This window comes from Eleutherodactylus coqui, chromosome 11 (genome assembly GCF_035609145.1).
Source record: "Eleutherodactylus coqui strain aEleCoq1 chromosome 11, aEleCoq1.hap1, whole genome shotgun sequence".
Lineage (NCBI taxonomy): Eukaryota > Metazoa > Chordata > Amphibia > Anura > Eleutherodactylidae > Eleutherodactylus > Eleutherodactylus coqui.
Window position 1 is genome coordinate 129,672,034 of NC_089847.1, and position 13,479 is coordinate 129,685,512.

At 42.6% G+C, this 13,479-nt stretch overlaps 1 protein-coding gene across 3 annotated transcripts in view; it reads left to right on the forward strand.

The window, feature by feature from the left end:
• SHANK2 (SH3 and multiple ankyrin repeat domains 2) overlaps positions 1-13,479 on the forward strand; it is a 391,791-nt gene that overhangs the window by 46,729 nt on the left and 331,583 nt on the right. For all 3 annotated transcript variants that reach the window (XM_066583524.1, XM_066583525.1, XM_066583526.1), the window contains exons 6-7: positions 1,045-1,196; positions 10,585-10,752. In XM_066583524.1, the coding sequence (XP_066439621.1) occupies positions 1,045-1,196; positions 10,585-10,752 (320 nt within the window). The remainder of the gene's footprint in view (positions 1-1,044; positions 1,197-10,584; positions 10,753-13,479) is intronic.

Sequence of the window (13,479 nt, forward strand, 5' to 3'; positions counted from 1 at the left end):
CTGAGGGGATTTCTGCACGCAACAGACAGCTCAGTTCCCACTGTATTTGCCTGGTTTGGTATTACATGCAAAGTTCCTGTTCTCTTCAATGGGACCTTTGCCTGTAATACCAAGCCTGACTGTAGTGAGAACATAGCTGTATGCTCATTGGAAAAATCACCTCCATGCATGAGCATATCAGCCTGGTGAGAGTCCCAGGTGACAGACCCCCACCGATCTACTATTGATAGGTTATTCTGTTGATAGGTCATTAACAGATTACAACTAGACATCCCCTTTAACTAACTTTTAGGCAGTGAGTCACTAAGGCTAGTGTTGTCTCAGTATGACTGTTGTGCAGCCTTTTATGGAGGAAGAAGTTATGCGACATGCTCTATTGAAACAAATGCAGGGCCTTTGCAATCTAAGGGACTTAAAGGGATTGTCCGGCAGTAAACTATTGACTGCCTATTCTCAGGATATGCCATCAGTAGTAGATTGTTGGGGTTCCGTTGAATGGGACTTGCTGCTGATCAGCTGTTTGCCAGGCCCGTGTGCTTAAACATTGAGCTGATTTCTACGGGAAGCAGACAGCTTCATTCTTACTGTAGTGGCCATGCTTGGTATTGGAGAGTAGGTTCCCACTGAAGTGGATGGTAATTTTTCCTGCAATACCAAGTATGGCCACTACAGTAAGAACGGAGCTGTCTGCTTTCTGCAGAATTTAGCATCAGCCCAGCTAACAATTGATCGGCGAGGTGCCTGGGCAATGGTCACCCGCCAATCTATTATTGGTGATCGATTCTGAGGATAGTCCATCAAGAGTTTACAGCCAGACAACCCCTGTAATACTTTTGCCTAAGACCTGGACAAACCCTTCAGTGATATATGGCTTGGAATATATTGCAAGCTGAATTCCTCTTATACATGACGGGTTGGATGGCGACATGGTCATGTTTTATATCTAGATCTTGGCAGAGAAAATCTGCCCATAGGAATACTGCATAAGTTGTTACATGTAGTTCTGGACCCACAATTTACGTATCTTCTGTCTTCTCCGTGCAGACACTCCGCTGTCTCTGGCCGCCCAATTGGACAATTCTGTAGAAGTGATTAAAGCTCTCCGTAACGGCGGTGCTCACCTGGACTTCCGCAGCAAGGATGGAATGACCGCCCTGCACAAAGCTGCCCGAGCAAAGACACAAACAGCCCTTGTGGTAGGTCCAGGAATGCACTACTGAGATTCGTATAGTATTTCTATAGTATAACCATAGCCTTAGGCCGTCTGCAGACGGGCGGAAATTCCGCTGGGACTTCCCGCGGAATTTCCGCCCTTCGGAAGCTGCCATAGGATTGCGTTAGCAAACGCAATCCTAGGCAGACGGCCGCGGTTTGTCTGCGCGTAATCTCGCGCGGCAAACAAACCGCAGCATGTTCTATTTCTCTGCGGGGCTCAGTGCCTGGCCGCTGGCTCGGGTCTGCGCATGCGCCGGCTGCCCGGCAAGCCGGCACATCAAACAGCCGGAGCCGCGGGCGCAGGTGAGTACGCGCTGCTCTCTGCAGGCGCTCGGGTCGGGTCCCGGATCCGACCCGCCCGTCTGCAGGCGGCCTTAAGGATACATTCTCACGGGACGTATTTTCCGCAGCAGAGTCTGTGCTTCTTCATAAGAGCTTGAATAACACATTATGGAACCCCAGTCTGCTGTGAAATCTTTGCTTGACAGAGACCTTACTGATGCAGTATTACCACCTTGTGTCTTGTTCCTGTGCTCAGTCTTGCCATGGTGTATGACCTGTAACGGCAAACTGTCTTCCACAACCTCACCTTTGTAGCAGAGTCTGGCTGTTCCTCACCCAGTTTTAAGCCTCCTACACAACTGTTTCCATTTCAGTTGATGACTGTTTCAACCTACATATGAAAATGATGATCATTATCACCTGTTTGGTATAATTCATGGATCATAAACTGACTAAAATCTTACAAAATCCCCGATAATGTGTAAGTGTACCTAGAAAAAGAGATGCTGTTTTCAGGAAAAGGGCGGTCACAATAAATATTGATTTGATTTAATTCCTCTTTTGTTCAGACATTTTGTATCTTGTTGATTCATAAAAATAAATTAACACTTCTATTTTTAAAAACATTCTTAAGGCCCATTTACACCTAACGATTATCACTCAAAATTCACTCAAATGAACGAATTTGAGCAATAATCATTCAGTGTGAATGCGAAAACATTTTCTAATTTGTCACTCGCGGTAGTTTAAGCTGACTTTTCAGTCAGCTTAAAAAAACCTCGTTGGCTCGCTGGCTTGTCGTTCCGTGTAAATGCTCCCTGCTCAGCGCTTCCCATAGGAGGTGAAGGGCTGAGCGAGAAGCCAGCGAGCTGGTGGCAAGTCTTTCTGTTTAAATGCTCTGTACGAGCGCTGACTACCTTATCTGTGATGTCTAGCACTCGTGCAGTCGTTTAACCCCTTAAGGGCGAAGCACTGTAAATTTACGGCGCTTGGTCCTGGGCTTTAATTCTGGCCAATAGGAAAAATACAGCAAGGGATTAAAGCCTCTGCTCCTACAATCAAGTGTTTTTTAGCCGCTTCTACCTTCTCCTTTCCCGTATACATAGCGCTCAATGAGCGCTACGTACTAAGAAGTGAAAGTGGAAGTGTTTCTTCCACTATGTGACCCAGCGATCACGTGATCACCGGGTGCCCCCTGTTACAGCAGAGCTGTGGGGTCCTTGCAGACCCTGATCAGCTCTGCCAGTGACTGATGTCACTATCCCCTGTAAGTGGGACTCTTATGGATGCAGCTTATATGGATGCCCCAGCTACAGTGGAAAAACAAGACAATGTGAATGACCCTCAGAGGTCTTATATGACATAATTGGGGTCATAGATGGTAAATGAAATATCAAAATAAATTAAAAATATATACATAAAAAAGAAAATGACCCAAAGTGAACGCCAACCAAAACCGTTGCTGTATGTGACCTGTAATCCAAAACTATACATATTATATATTAAAAACTTTCTAAACAAAATGAGGAACCCGTTCGCGTACTTTATTTTAGCATAAATTTACTAATTTAAAAAAAAAAAAGTATAAATGTTAAAAAAAACTTTTTTTTTTGCTTTTTTTACCCCAATAAAACTAAAAAACAGAAATAAAAAGTCAGTTAAACATATAAAAAAAATAGCCCTATATGCTACGGAAAAAACAAAATAATTTTGGTAGCTGAAGGAAAAGAAATAGGGCAGTTAACCTACCACATGGGGTAAAATCCCTAAAACGTGTCTGGTTCTTAAGGGATTAAAAAACTGTCTTCCCATGTAAAAGGACCTATTTAACTTTTACACTATTTTTTCCACAACTGGCTAAAACGTTTGCACAGTACGGAATACAAATATGTGGCACAAATATGAAGTATACAATGACATGCTGACCTGTTCCCAAACCTATTGCATCTCAGACAAGCAATGCCACATTGTGTCAATGTCCACAAAACACAAGAACCCGCAATCTACTTAATTGCAGAAGTATTACTTGGGATCTGTTGCGTGTTTAGTTCTGCAACATCATCCAAAAACCTCTAAATGTTTCCTAATCATCACCCCATAAAATGAGATGATGAATCAGATACAGCCGGGAGAATGCAGTACGTGCACCCAGGCATAATTAGCTCCCGGCTGGCGATGGCTCCTCTGTTAATTACCTGTTATTACGCCGGTGTATAAACGAACAATCAAAATAGCTACATAATTGTCAGCTCTTAAAAGCCGTGAAACGCTGCAATCAATAGATATGTATTTAATGCATGAAAAACATGAAACGCCGCTCTATTCAAGGGGAGGGAAAACATCGCTGCTGCTTAGAAGTTGACATGGAAACATTGGGTGACCGTGCAGCGCAGAGGATGTGACAAACCTGTTGCTTTCCCCTTTTTTCTGGGAATAAGGATGTGGCAAGTGCCACCATGAAATAGCACTTAAGACAGTGTTCGCTCTTTTTATTTCTAGATCTGCTCTTGCTGTCAGTGAATAGAACCATTCTTTCTCCTCGGAGATTAAAAACCTCTGGTATAGCTCCAGACTCCTCAGAGGTTGCATAGAAACAAAATAACAATCTAAGATCTTGTTTATGCTTTAGCACCCCCGTTGGGAGAGGTAGGGTTCCAGTCAGGAAGAACTATAGGCCTGGGGGGTAGCTGAAAGTATGGCTTATTTCTTAACTGCGACTAACACAAGTCATGTCTGAAGCCACTGATTTCAGCGCCAGCCTTTCATAACTCCGGAACACTTTGGGGTCTTGCCCACACTGATGAAAGAACATTCTGTCACATGACCCGCGATTCAGCATTTGGCGATGGAGGTCCTTTGGCTGGAGTATATTAATGTAACTTTATTTTCAGTCCAGCAGGAAACAACAGACTTAGCTTCAGCATTCGGTAAAGCAGACTCATTAGTAACTTGGTCACCCGGTTCTGGACTATGTGACCGGGAAGCGCAGAATCTGGTTGCAAATCCAGGTTTTCCACTCCCACTATATATTTGGTTCAGTATGGCCTCAATGCAGTAGTTGTTCAGAACAGCTTTCAGAATACTTTCAGCAAAGAGTGTCCCCGACGGAGGACGGCTGATACTCAAAGACACTTTATCCTGCTGTCTTTAGTCGTAGCTCATATTTTGTGCGGGTCAGCTACACTGTCGGGCCAAAACACACCGTCCAGTTATATTGTGTGCAAAGCGCTTCCTCTCAACTGAGCTTTTAATCAACACTTTTGGGGAACTACATTTTAACCCCTTCCTGCCCCAGGACATAAGTTTACATCCTGACTGGGAAGGGGTTCCTTGCAAATGGACATAAACATACGTCCTATGGATGGTGCTGGCTCAGAAGCCAAGCCCAAATAATCTGTAGTGGGAGCCAGCTGTGACTGACAGACGCCCCCCTCCACTGTAACAGTTGGTATCAGTATGAATACACCAATTCCTGTTGTTAACCACTTACATGCCGCATTCAGTCTTGATCGCACCATGGAAAGGGTTCACAGTAAGAGGGCACTCCCTCCATGACATCATCAGCGCTCCACTGTGTAATTGGGAGGGAAGAAGCATTGCCATGGCCAGATAATAGAGTCTAGGTCTGCCCTGGCCGGTCATCGCTATGAATAGCGATAATGTATTATAGTACAGGAGTACTGCAATGTATTATCAGAGCAATCATAGGATTGCTACACTATAGGGACAAAAAAATTGTTAAAAAAAAGGAAAAGAAAACCTTCTTTTGTACACTTTCCAAAACTCTTTTTTTATAAAAAATAAAATAAAAAAAAACCACGTTTGGTAACATCGTTTCCGTAGTGACCCATAAATTGACACTCCTTTTATCCTGCACAGAAAATGCGCTGGAACTTTTTTTTTTAAACTGAGCCAAAATGCTTTTTCTTGTTCATTTTGCCTCCTAAGAAAGCACAAGAAAAGTGATAAAGCCACATGTACCCCAAAATGGCACCAACAAAGACAAAATCTCATAACACAAAAAACAAACCCCCACAGAGCTCTGTCGGTGGAAAAATAAACACTGTGGGACTCTGAATGCAGCGATGCAAAATAAATAGGTAAAAGGGGTTTTATTGTGATAAAGTGGAAATACCTACATATTTAATGAAAGTCCCCCCAAAAAATCATTGTGGTGTTAGGTCTAAAATAGGCCGCGTCACTAAGTGGTTAAAGAAAGCACTATATAAACACATAACATGCGCTCTTAAAAGACAAAAACACATGTAATTCACCATCTAAAACCCTTCTATAATGCAAGGAATCGAAATGCATACTAGAAAGTTGCATAAAATAAACACACAGGGGAATACAAATAGAAGGCTTCATTTGCATCCGTTCTCCATTAACCACAGTGAAAAAAATACTGGTGGTTATTGTCCATTACTTTTTCAGAAAGGAGAGAAAAATGAGTGCAGCAGATTACACTATTATTTCTTTGAGAAGAAGTAAAACAGAAACCTGACGGAGCGGACAGGAATCGGGAGCCCTACAGACCCCAAATGAAATGAATGAGAAAGTAAACTGAAATCTATGTTTCCTTTCATTCTGCCCTTGTGATGGAACAGAAGAACGGAAACCAGGAACACAGATGTGACCAGAGTTCTATCCACGCTGTTAGTTTGCCAAAGCTGTGAATTATTTCAAGGGGTTCCAAATTCTGAAAAGTAAAACTTTCCATTCTTAACCCCTGACTCAGACAATTCTTCAATGCTCTCTCTGCGTGGTGAGCTAAACCTTTTGTTCCTGATCTCCATCTCGTCTGTCTGTGAAGTTCTGACTTCTTGCAGTCTTGTTTCTTTAGAAACCCTTCTATTATGGCTCTCTGTCCTGAACCCTACCACTTCAGGGGGGTCTCTCAGCTCTTCTCTGGTCTTCTTTCCCAATAGCCGCCTGCTGCATCCTTCCATCACCGACTTTTTACATCTGGGATAAGAATGTGTTACTCTGGTTGACTGACTACAGGAGAAAAATTCCAAATAAATGACTTAGTATTCCTTAAAAAACGTATCACATTTCATGAAGGAATTTTGAAGGAAGTGGACAAGTGTTCCAGTGTATGTTTGTGTGTCCTCCTATTTAGTTCAAAGGCCAAGGTGGAGCCTTATGGCCTTGACTCCTACTTTTATCTCCCATGGCAAGCAGATGATTTTCCTGGGGAAAGCTATGGCCAACCAAACATGCAGTGGAAATGTAATATTACAGGACAATCATTCACATAAATGGCCATCCTGTAGTAGTAGACTGGAACGAGGTCCACCAGAATGGGAGCTGCTCTTACTTAGCAGCTCTCTATTCTGGGTCATAGAAAGGAGTGCTGAATGGGGGACCCCGCTCTATTATATTCATATACCCTAATAGGACATATGAACAGTGGTTCTGCTCTCTTTGCATGACCCCTTTAAGGCCTTGAACAAATTGGCTTGATTTTGTCCCATTTTGCGGCCACGAAAATCACTGTTGCAAAATGGGATGAAACCATTGATTTCAATGGTTTCGCTTTCACTAGCGGGATTCTTGCGTGGTAATACTACGTGCGAGAAAAGATAGGACTTCCCTATTTTTTCCTGCACATCGTTTTTCTACATGCGAGAAAGAACAGGCAGGACCCATCTTCCCTCTTTTTTTTTTTTTTTCAAACTCGCGCGCATAAAATGAACGATGAACAATTAGCGAACAAATTCCTTTATTATTGGCAGTGTTTACACTGAATGATTATTGTTCAAACTCAAACGATCCAGTGATTTGTTTTTTAACGATAATTGTTACGCGTAAATGCACCTTAGCGCACCATGATATGATATGTCGTGTTATCACGGTGGTTTATTTACACTTTAAATTACTTTGCAATGTGTTGTGTTAAGATAAGAGAACAAAAACTTTTTTAATGGGTTAAGATAGGATAACTGTCTGTCTGTTTATCTCATAGCTACAGTATATGTCTGTCTCCTATCTATCTCACATCTATATATCTCATAGCTTTAGTATTTATTTACAGTCTTTGTCAAAAACAATCCTTCCCGTATAAGTAGTCAGTTTGCGGCAAAACCTCGTCCTGCGGTTCCATCTCAGGCAGATCTGTAAATGATGAGAGTTGTGGTGATTAGATGAACGGGCTTGTCACCTGAGACCCTAAAAGTGGTTCTCCCCTTGGCTTATAAAAGGCTCTCAGAGGCTCCTTGTGTGTAGTGACCTCTTCTTCCGCTTCTGTAGAGCTTGTTGACCACTAGACGCCTCTACGACGCAGAGAAGAGATTTCACCCTGTAACCAGAGTCTAAGAGGGGCGCATTATTGGGATGTGAGAAGCTGGATGGTCATATCGATGAATTGTCCCCCACCGGGCAGTTCTGACTAGACTGTTAAGAGGTGTTGGGACCAGTGGATGAGTGAGAGCACACAAGGTGATCGGGCTCAGGACACCACGACAGACCACCAGTAGGGAAGAGCGCCTGACCAGACTGTTAGGAGATGTTGGGACTAGTTGATGTGTGAGGGCACACAAGGTGACCCGGCTCAGGATGCCCCCTACAGACCATCAGTATAGAGGAGCGTCTGGCCGGACTGGTCCCAACTAATCTAATCACCACAACTCTTACCATTTGTATATCTGCCTGAGATGGAACCACATGCCGAGTTTTGCAGCAAACTGACAACTTATATGGGCAGGATTGTTTTTGACAAAGAGTGTAGAAAAATGGACTGTTAGGAGGTGTTGGGACCAGTGGATGTGTGAGGGCACATAAGGTGATCGGGCTCAGGATGCCCCCTACAGACCACCAGTAGAGAGGAGCATCTGACCAGACTGTTAGGAGGTGTTGGGACCAGTGGATGTGTGAGGACACACAAGGTGACCAGGCTTCATACCACCAGTAGAGAGGAGCGTCTGACCAGACTGTTAGGAGGTATTGAAACCAGTGTTTGGGGGCACACAAGGTGACCGGGCTTAGGACGCCCCCTACAGACCACCAGTAGAGAGGAGCATCTGACCAGACTGTTAGAAGGTGTTGGGACCAGTGGATTTGTGAGGGCACACAAGGTGACCGGACTCCGGACACTCCCTACAGATCACCAGTAGACAGGAGTGTCTGCCCAGACTGTTAGGAGGTGTTGGGACCAATGGATGTGTGAGGACACACAAGGTGACCGAGCTCAGGACGCCCCCTACAGACCACCAGTAGAGAGGAGCATCTGACCAGACTGTTAGGAGGTGTTGGGACCAGTGGATGTGTGAGGACACACAAGGTGACCGAGCTCAGGACGCCCCCTACAGACCACCAGTAGAGAGGAGCATCTGATTGTCCAACAAGTACCAGCAGTTCCAACTGTTATCTAGATATCTCATAGCTACAGTATCTATTTCATATCCATTTAATATCTATCTGCCTGTCATCTATCTCTCTCGTATTTCATCCATCCATATATAATCTCCTTAGCGTTGGACTCCCAGCTATAACCTCCCTGTGCCTCTCATGTTATCTGTGGCCTGTAATGAGGCTCGTTTTCAGTACGCTGACCCTCAGGTTACTTGTCGTATCACTGAGCATTCTCAGACGGTTTCTCATCTCTGAGAGTCAGGTGCCCCTCCGGGGTTTCTCGTGGCCTGAATTTAATTCCATATATTTCTGCTCTTTACTGGGTCACCTGTCTTGAAGTCTTCCATTAGTTTCAATGTTACCGGCAGTATTCTGCATTTCAATGTTCTCTTCCCTGAATGCACCTGGAGAGAAAAAAGGGAAATTGCTAATGACTTGTGCTCTGAGCTTTTATCAGGCAGATAATATGGCAGATCAGAATGCCCATGTTGAACAGATGAGGGTCACTAAATGGATTTACTGTGTCGATGCAATTAGATCCTACGGTTAAGAAGCTGCACCTTGCTGCTGAATTATTCAGCGTGTACCTGCTTACTGTAAGATGGGCCGCTCGTCTGTGTACTGACATTCACATTTCTACTGTTCATTCATACTGTTGACATCTTCGTAAATTTATATAGGAGTTCATTGAAAATAGGGGATGGAGGGAGCCTTGTGTTTTGTTATGCTAATGTAGATTTTTTTTTACTACATTTTTTCATTTGTACTGATTCTAAGACCTCATAACCACGTCCATATTATGTATCTTTACTACATAAGCTGCTATGACCCCATACTGTGCCTCCCATTTCCACAGTATTGCATCTAGGAGAGGTTACAATGCCACATACAAAGTAGTAGTTTATTTGAAATGGAATAGCCATTGTGTGCATGAGAACTTAAAGCAGTGCACCAGTTATGTGAATTTTTTTGGTGGGGGTCCGATCACTGGGACCAAACTGATCTTGGGAGCAGGGGAAGGGGGGGCATTTACCACACTTACAGTCACTGCTGCATCACAGCACCGACTGGAGTGAACGGCTGTTCATGTGCGCTGCTGCTACATTAATTTCAATGCAGCTGATGGAAGTAGCCAAGCGCTGTGCTCAGCTATTTTTCATCAACCCAATTGAAATGAATGGAGCAGCAGAGCACATGCATGGCCAGCTCTCCATTTAAAGTAATGCTTCTAGTCAGACCTGCAATGCAGAAGCAACCAGAGGTGGGGCAAACAAGTCCTCTGCTCCCAGGATTGGTGGGGGTCCCAGCAGTTGAACCCAGTTTTCACCCATGCAGTGGATATCTGAAAACTAAAAAAAAAAAACATCGCTGAAATACCCTTTTAAAGAGAACCTGTCAGGTCCGTAATGGTGTCTGGGCTGCAGGCAGTATAGTATACTGATTTCAACATTCCACATATATCAATCATTTCAGTGGTTTTGGAAAACTTGCACTTCATAGTTTGCAGAAAGGGTGGAGCAGATTCTGTGTGGCCCATTAATATTGTACCAAAACTCACACTGACCCATGTACAGTAGATAAAGTAAGTCCCTTTAATCAAACACATTCAAATAATTTTGACCTATATAAACTGCTAAATATTAAATGTGCAATCATACATCATGCAGCCTATTCTACCTGTATCTATACGGATGATTAGTGGTTGGTTTACCATTTATATCCTATCACTTGCAGACTCTGTTGGAGTTGGGAGCATCCTCTGACTACAAGGACAGCCGAGGACTGACCCCCCTCTACCACACCGCCATGGTGGGCGGAGACCCATACTGCTGTGAACTCTTGCTTCATGAACATGCTGCAGTTGGATGCAAAGATGAAAACGGCTGGCATGAGATCCACCAGGTGAGGTGTTAGGCTCTGTTTCATATATATTCTGCAAGTTACCATCCAAGAGTTAGTAATGCATTAATAATGGAATTATAAAACTGCCAACTTTTTTTAACATCTATCGCAACATACTTATACTGTGTAGAAATTGCCTAAAGAACACCTCTGGGACACTCTCTTATTATACTATATCTGTTTGGTGTAATTTGTCAAATTAACAATTTGGAGGCCCCAGCGAGATGCCATAGATATTATGATTTAGGTAGATCAAGAATCTGCTAGCCAGGCTGTGTATCTTAAAGAAACAGGCAGCTGTTTGCTGTTTTCAGTAAGAGTCTGGTTTGACCCATCCTCCTAAAGTGTATTTATATGAGAGACCATTATTAATACATTAGACATTCGATTTCGAGTAAATAGAATAGAATAAATCAAGTTTTTGACAAGACTTTGGCATGTATATAGGAGGAATATAATCTTCACATATGTAACAAAATTTGGCATGTTATAATACCATTTATCAAATGTTGTTCATTATTTGGCCTAACTTTGACATACTTGACAGCTGCGATTTGCCATATGCTTTAGAGATTATAGGCCAAGCATAAAAGAGAGCCTTCTCTCCTATAAATGCTACCTAATGCCAGTCAAACAAGATTAAACCATAAAGTAGAGTAAATATTAAAGACTACTTGACTTCACTATCAACACTTAATAGTTACCTAATCATTGCCATTTTATTCCTGGATAGTTTATATAATGATCCTGTCTATGCTACCTGGGTCAGCCTTAGGTAACATGCACTGTCACCTGTGGAATTTGGTGCATGGACAGTTCAGTAGACTCATCTCTGTAGGCTGTGCATGTACACTCTCTTTGATATCTATGGGAGTTAATGGTGCTCATATGTGGTGACAGATTCCATTTGAGGAGCAGTATCTGCTTTCTCTGTTTTGACTAAGTTTTTTTCTGTATTGTGGCTTCTACCCAATCCATTCTGGATACACATGATAGCTTCTGAAGGAAAAGTCTCAGAGTTCGTGGGTTAAGTGTAACAAAACCAGCTGGACACAAGATTGTAGATAATGGAGTAGATGGATTATGATGATGGCATTCATATAATGGAGAAGGTGGATCATGGTGATGATTATAACACTAACTATCCTAACACTTGCTGTTCCTAAGTCTTCCCCATAATCTATCTCTAACACTGACCCTAACACCAAACACCACAGTCCTGAGTATCTCTAATGATACTCCTAATGGAAACCCTATCTGAGACACTGACCAACAATGAGAGGATCCTAAAACCCAGAGACAGTAAGACTGAGGTTAGTTTCACACAGCCAAGCAGAATATCGGGCCATGAAACTCGTTCATGTCCGATATCCCCAAGAGGGAGAGACATTTTTGTGTCAAAAACACCTGCCATTACTTCAGTACAGTTGCCATCCTCAGTTGCAGCTTTCAGCATTTTTTTGTGTGAACATAGTGAAAATGGTGCATTTTTATGGACCGAAAATGCATATGTACATGTGAATGAACCCTAATTGGTCAGCTTCCATCGTTCATTGGATCATATGTAACCACGCCTCAGATTAACCTTTCTGCAACCTTTTTTTTAGTTAGTAAATCTTTACAATGACTGTTTAAACAAAAGGATTTACCATAGACAAATGGTGATTTGTAGATCCACATGAAAGACCTGATTAGTAAGAATCTAATGATTTATTGCTGAATGTTCAGTCGCTGCACGCATTTATGCCCAACAATTATTGAAAGAAAACACTCGAGTTAACGATTATTTGCTCAATAAGTGTTCTATGTAGAAGGTCCTTTAGGGAGCAATAACATGGGCAAGTGCAATATCAGGAAGGAAAACTGAGAGAAACCAATATCACACTTGCAAAACCGAGATTTGTTTTCATACGAGGCATCGCATCGCTACACTTGCGATTGTTCTCAGTAGGGGAAACCAAATAGTCTTGTAGATACGATACCTTATAATGGCTAACAAAAATGCATTATGTTATAGTAGCTTTGAGCCTACTTGGAGTTCTTCCTCAGGCTTAATGGAATAGATATGAAGACGCATACCTATATATACGCACATACATATGACAAGGCACAGACATTTGCACTTGAAACAATACCAGAACAGGTTGAGCAGAGGAGTAAATACTTAATTAGTCCACTAATAAGGAAAGTGAAAGTTTTATGGTCCCTAAATTGGTGTTAGGAGATCATCAGGCCAACGTGTTATCTCTGCTATAGATTTCTCATAGTCTCCAGTGATGCATGAAGCCGCTTGCAATGTTGATTCCAGTCCTGAGAGTGTCAAAGATGCTTATAAACTTGTATTCCCAAATTCTTCTATGATGTTGTGATTTGAAATTGCCTTTTAATATAGTAACTTTCATATGTTCTATGTTGTGTCCGAGACTAGAAAAATGTTCAGCTGCAGGTAATTCTGCCTTTCCCTCTTTAATTGTGCGTTCAGATCTCATCTTGGCTTTGAGTTTTTGTCCTTTTTTCCCAACATAAAGACCCCCAAAAGGACACTTACTGCACTGGATCAGGTACACAACATCAGAAATGGAACATGTGAATGTCCCTGGGATCTTATAGTCCTGCTGTGTGTTGGGGATTTGTATCCTGTCCGCGGTCCGTACATGTCAGCAGATCTTACAGCTCCTTACATTACAGGGATAAGTTCCTCTTTGTGTGTCGGAGGACAATGCACTC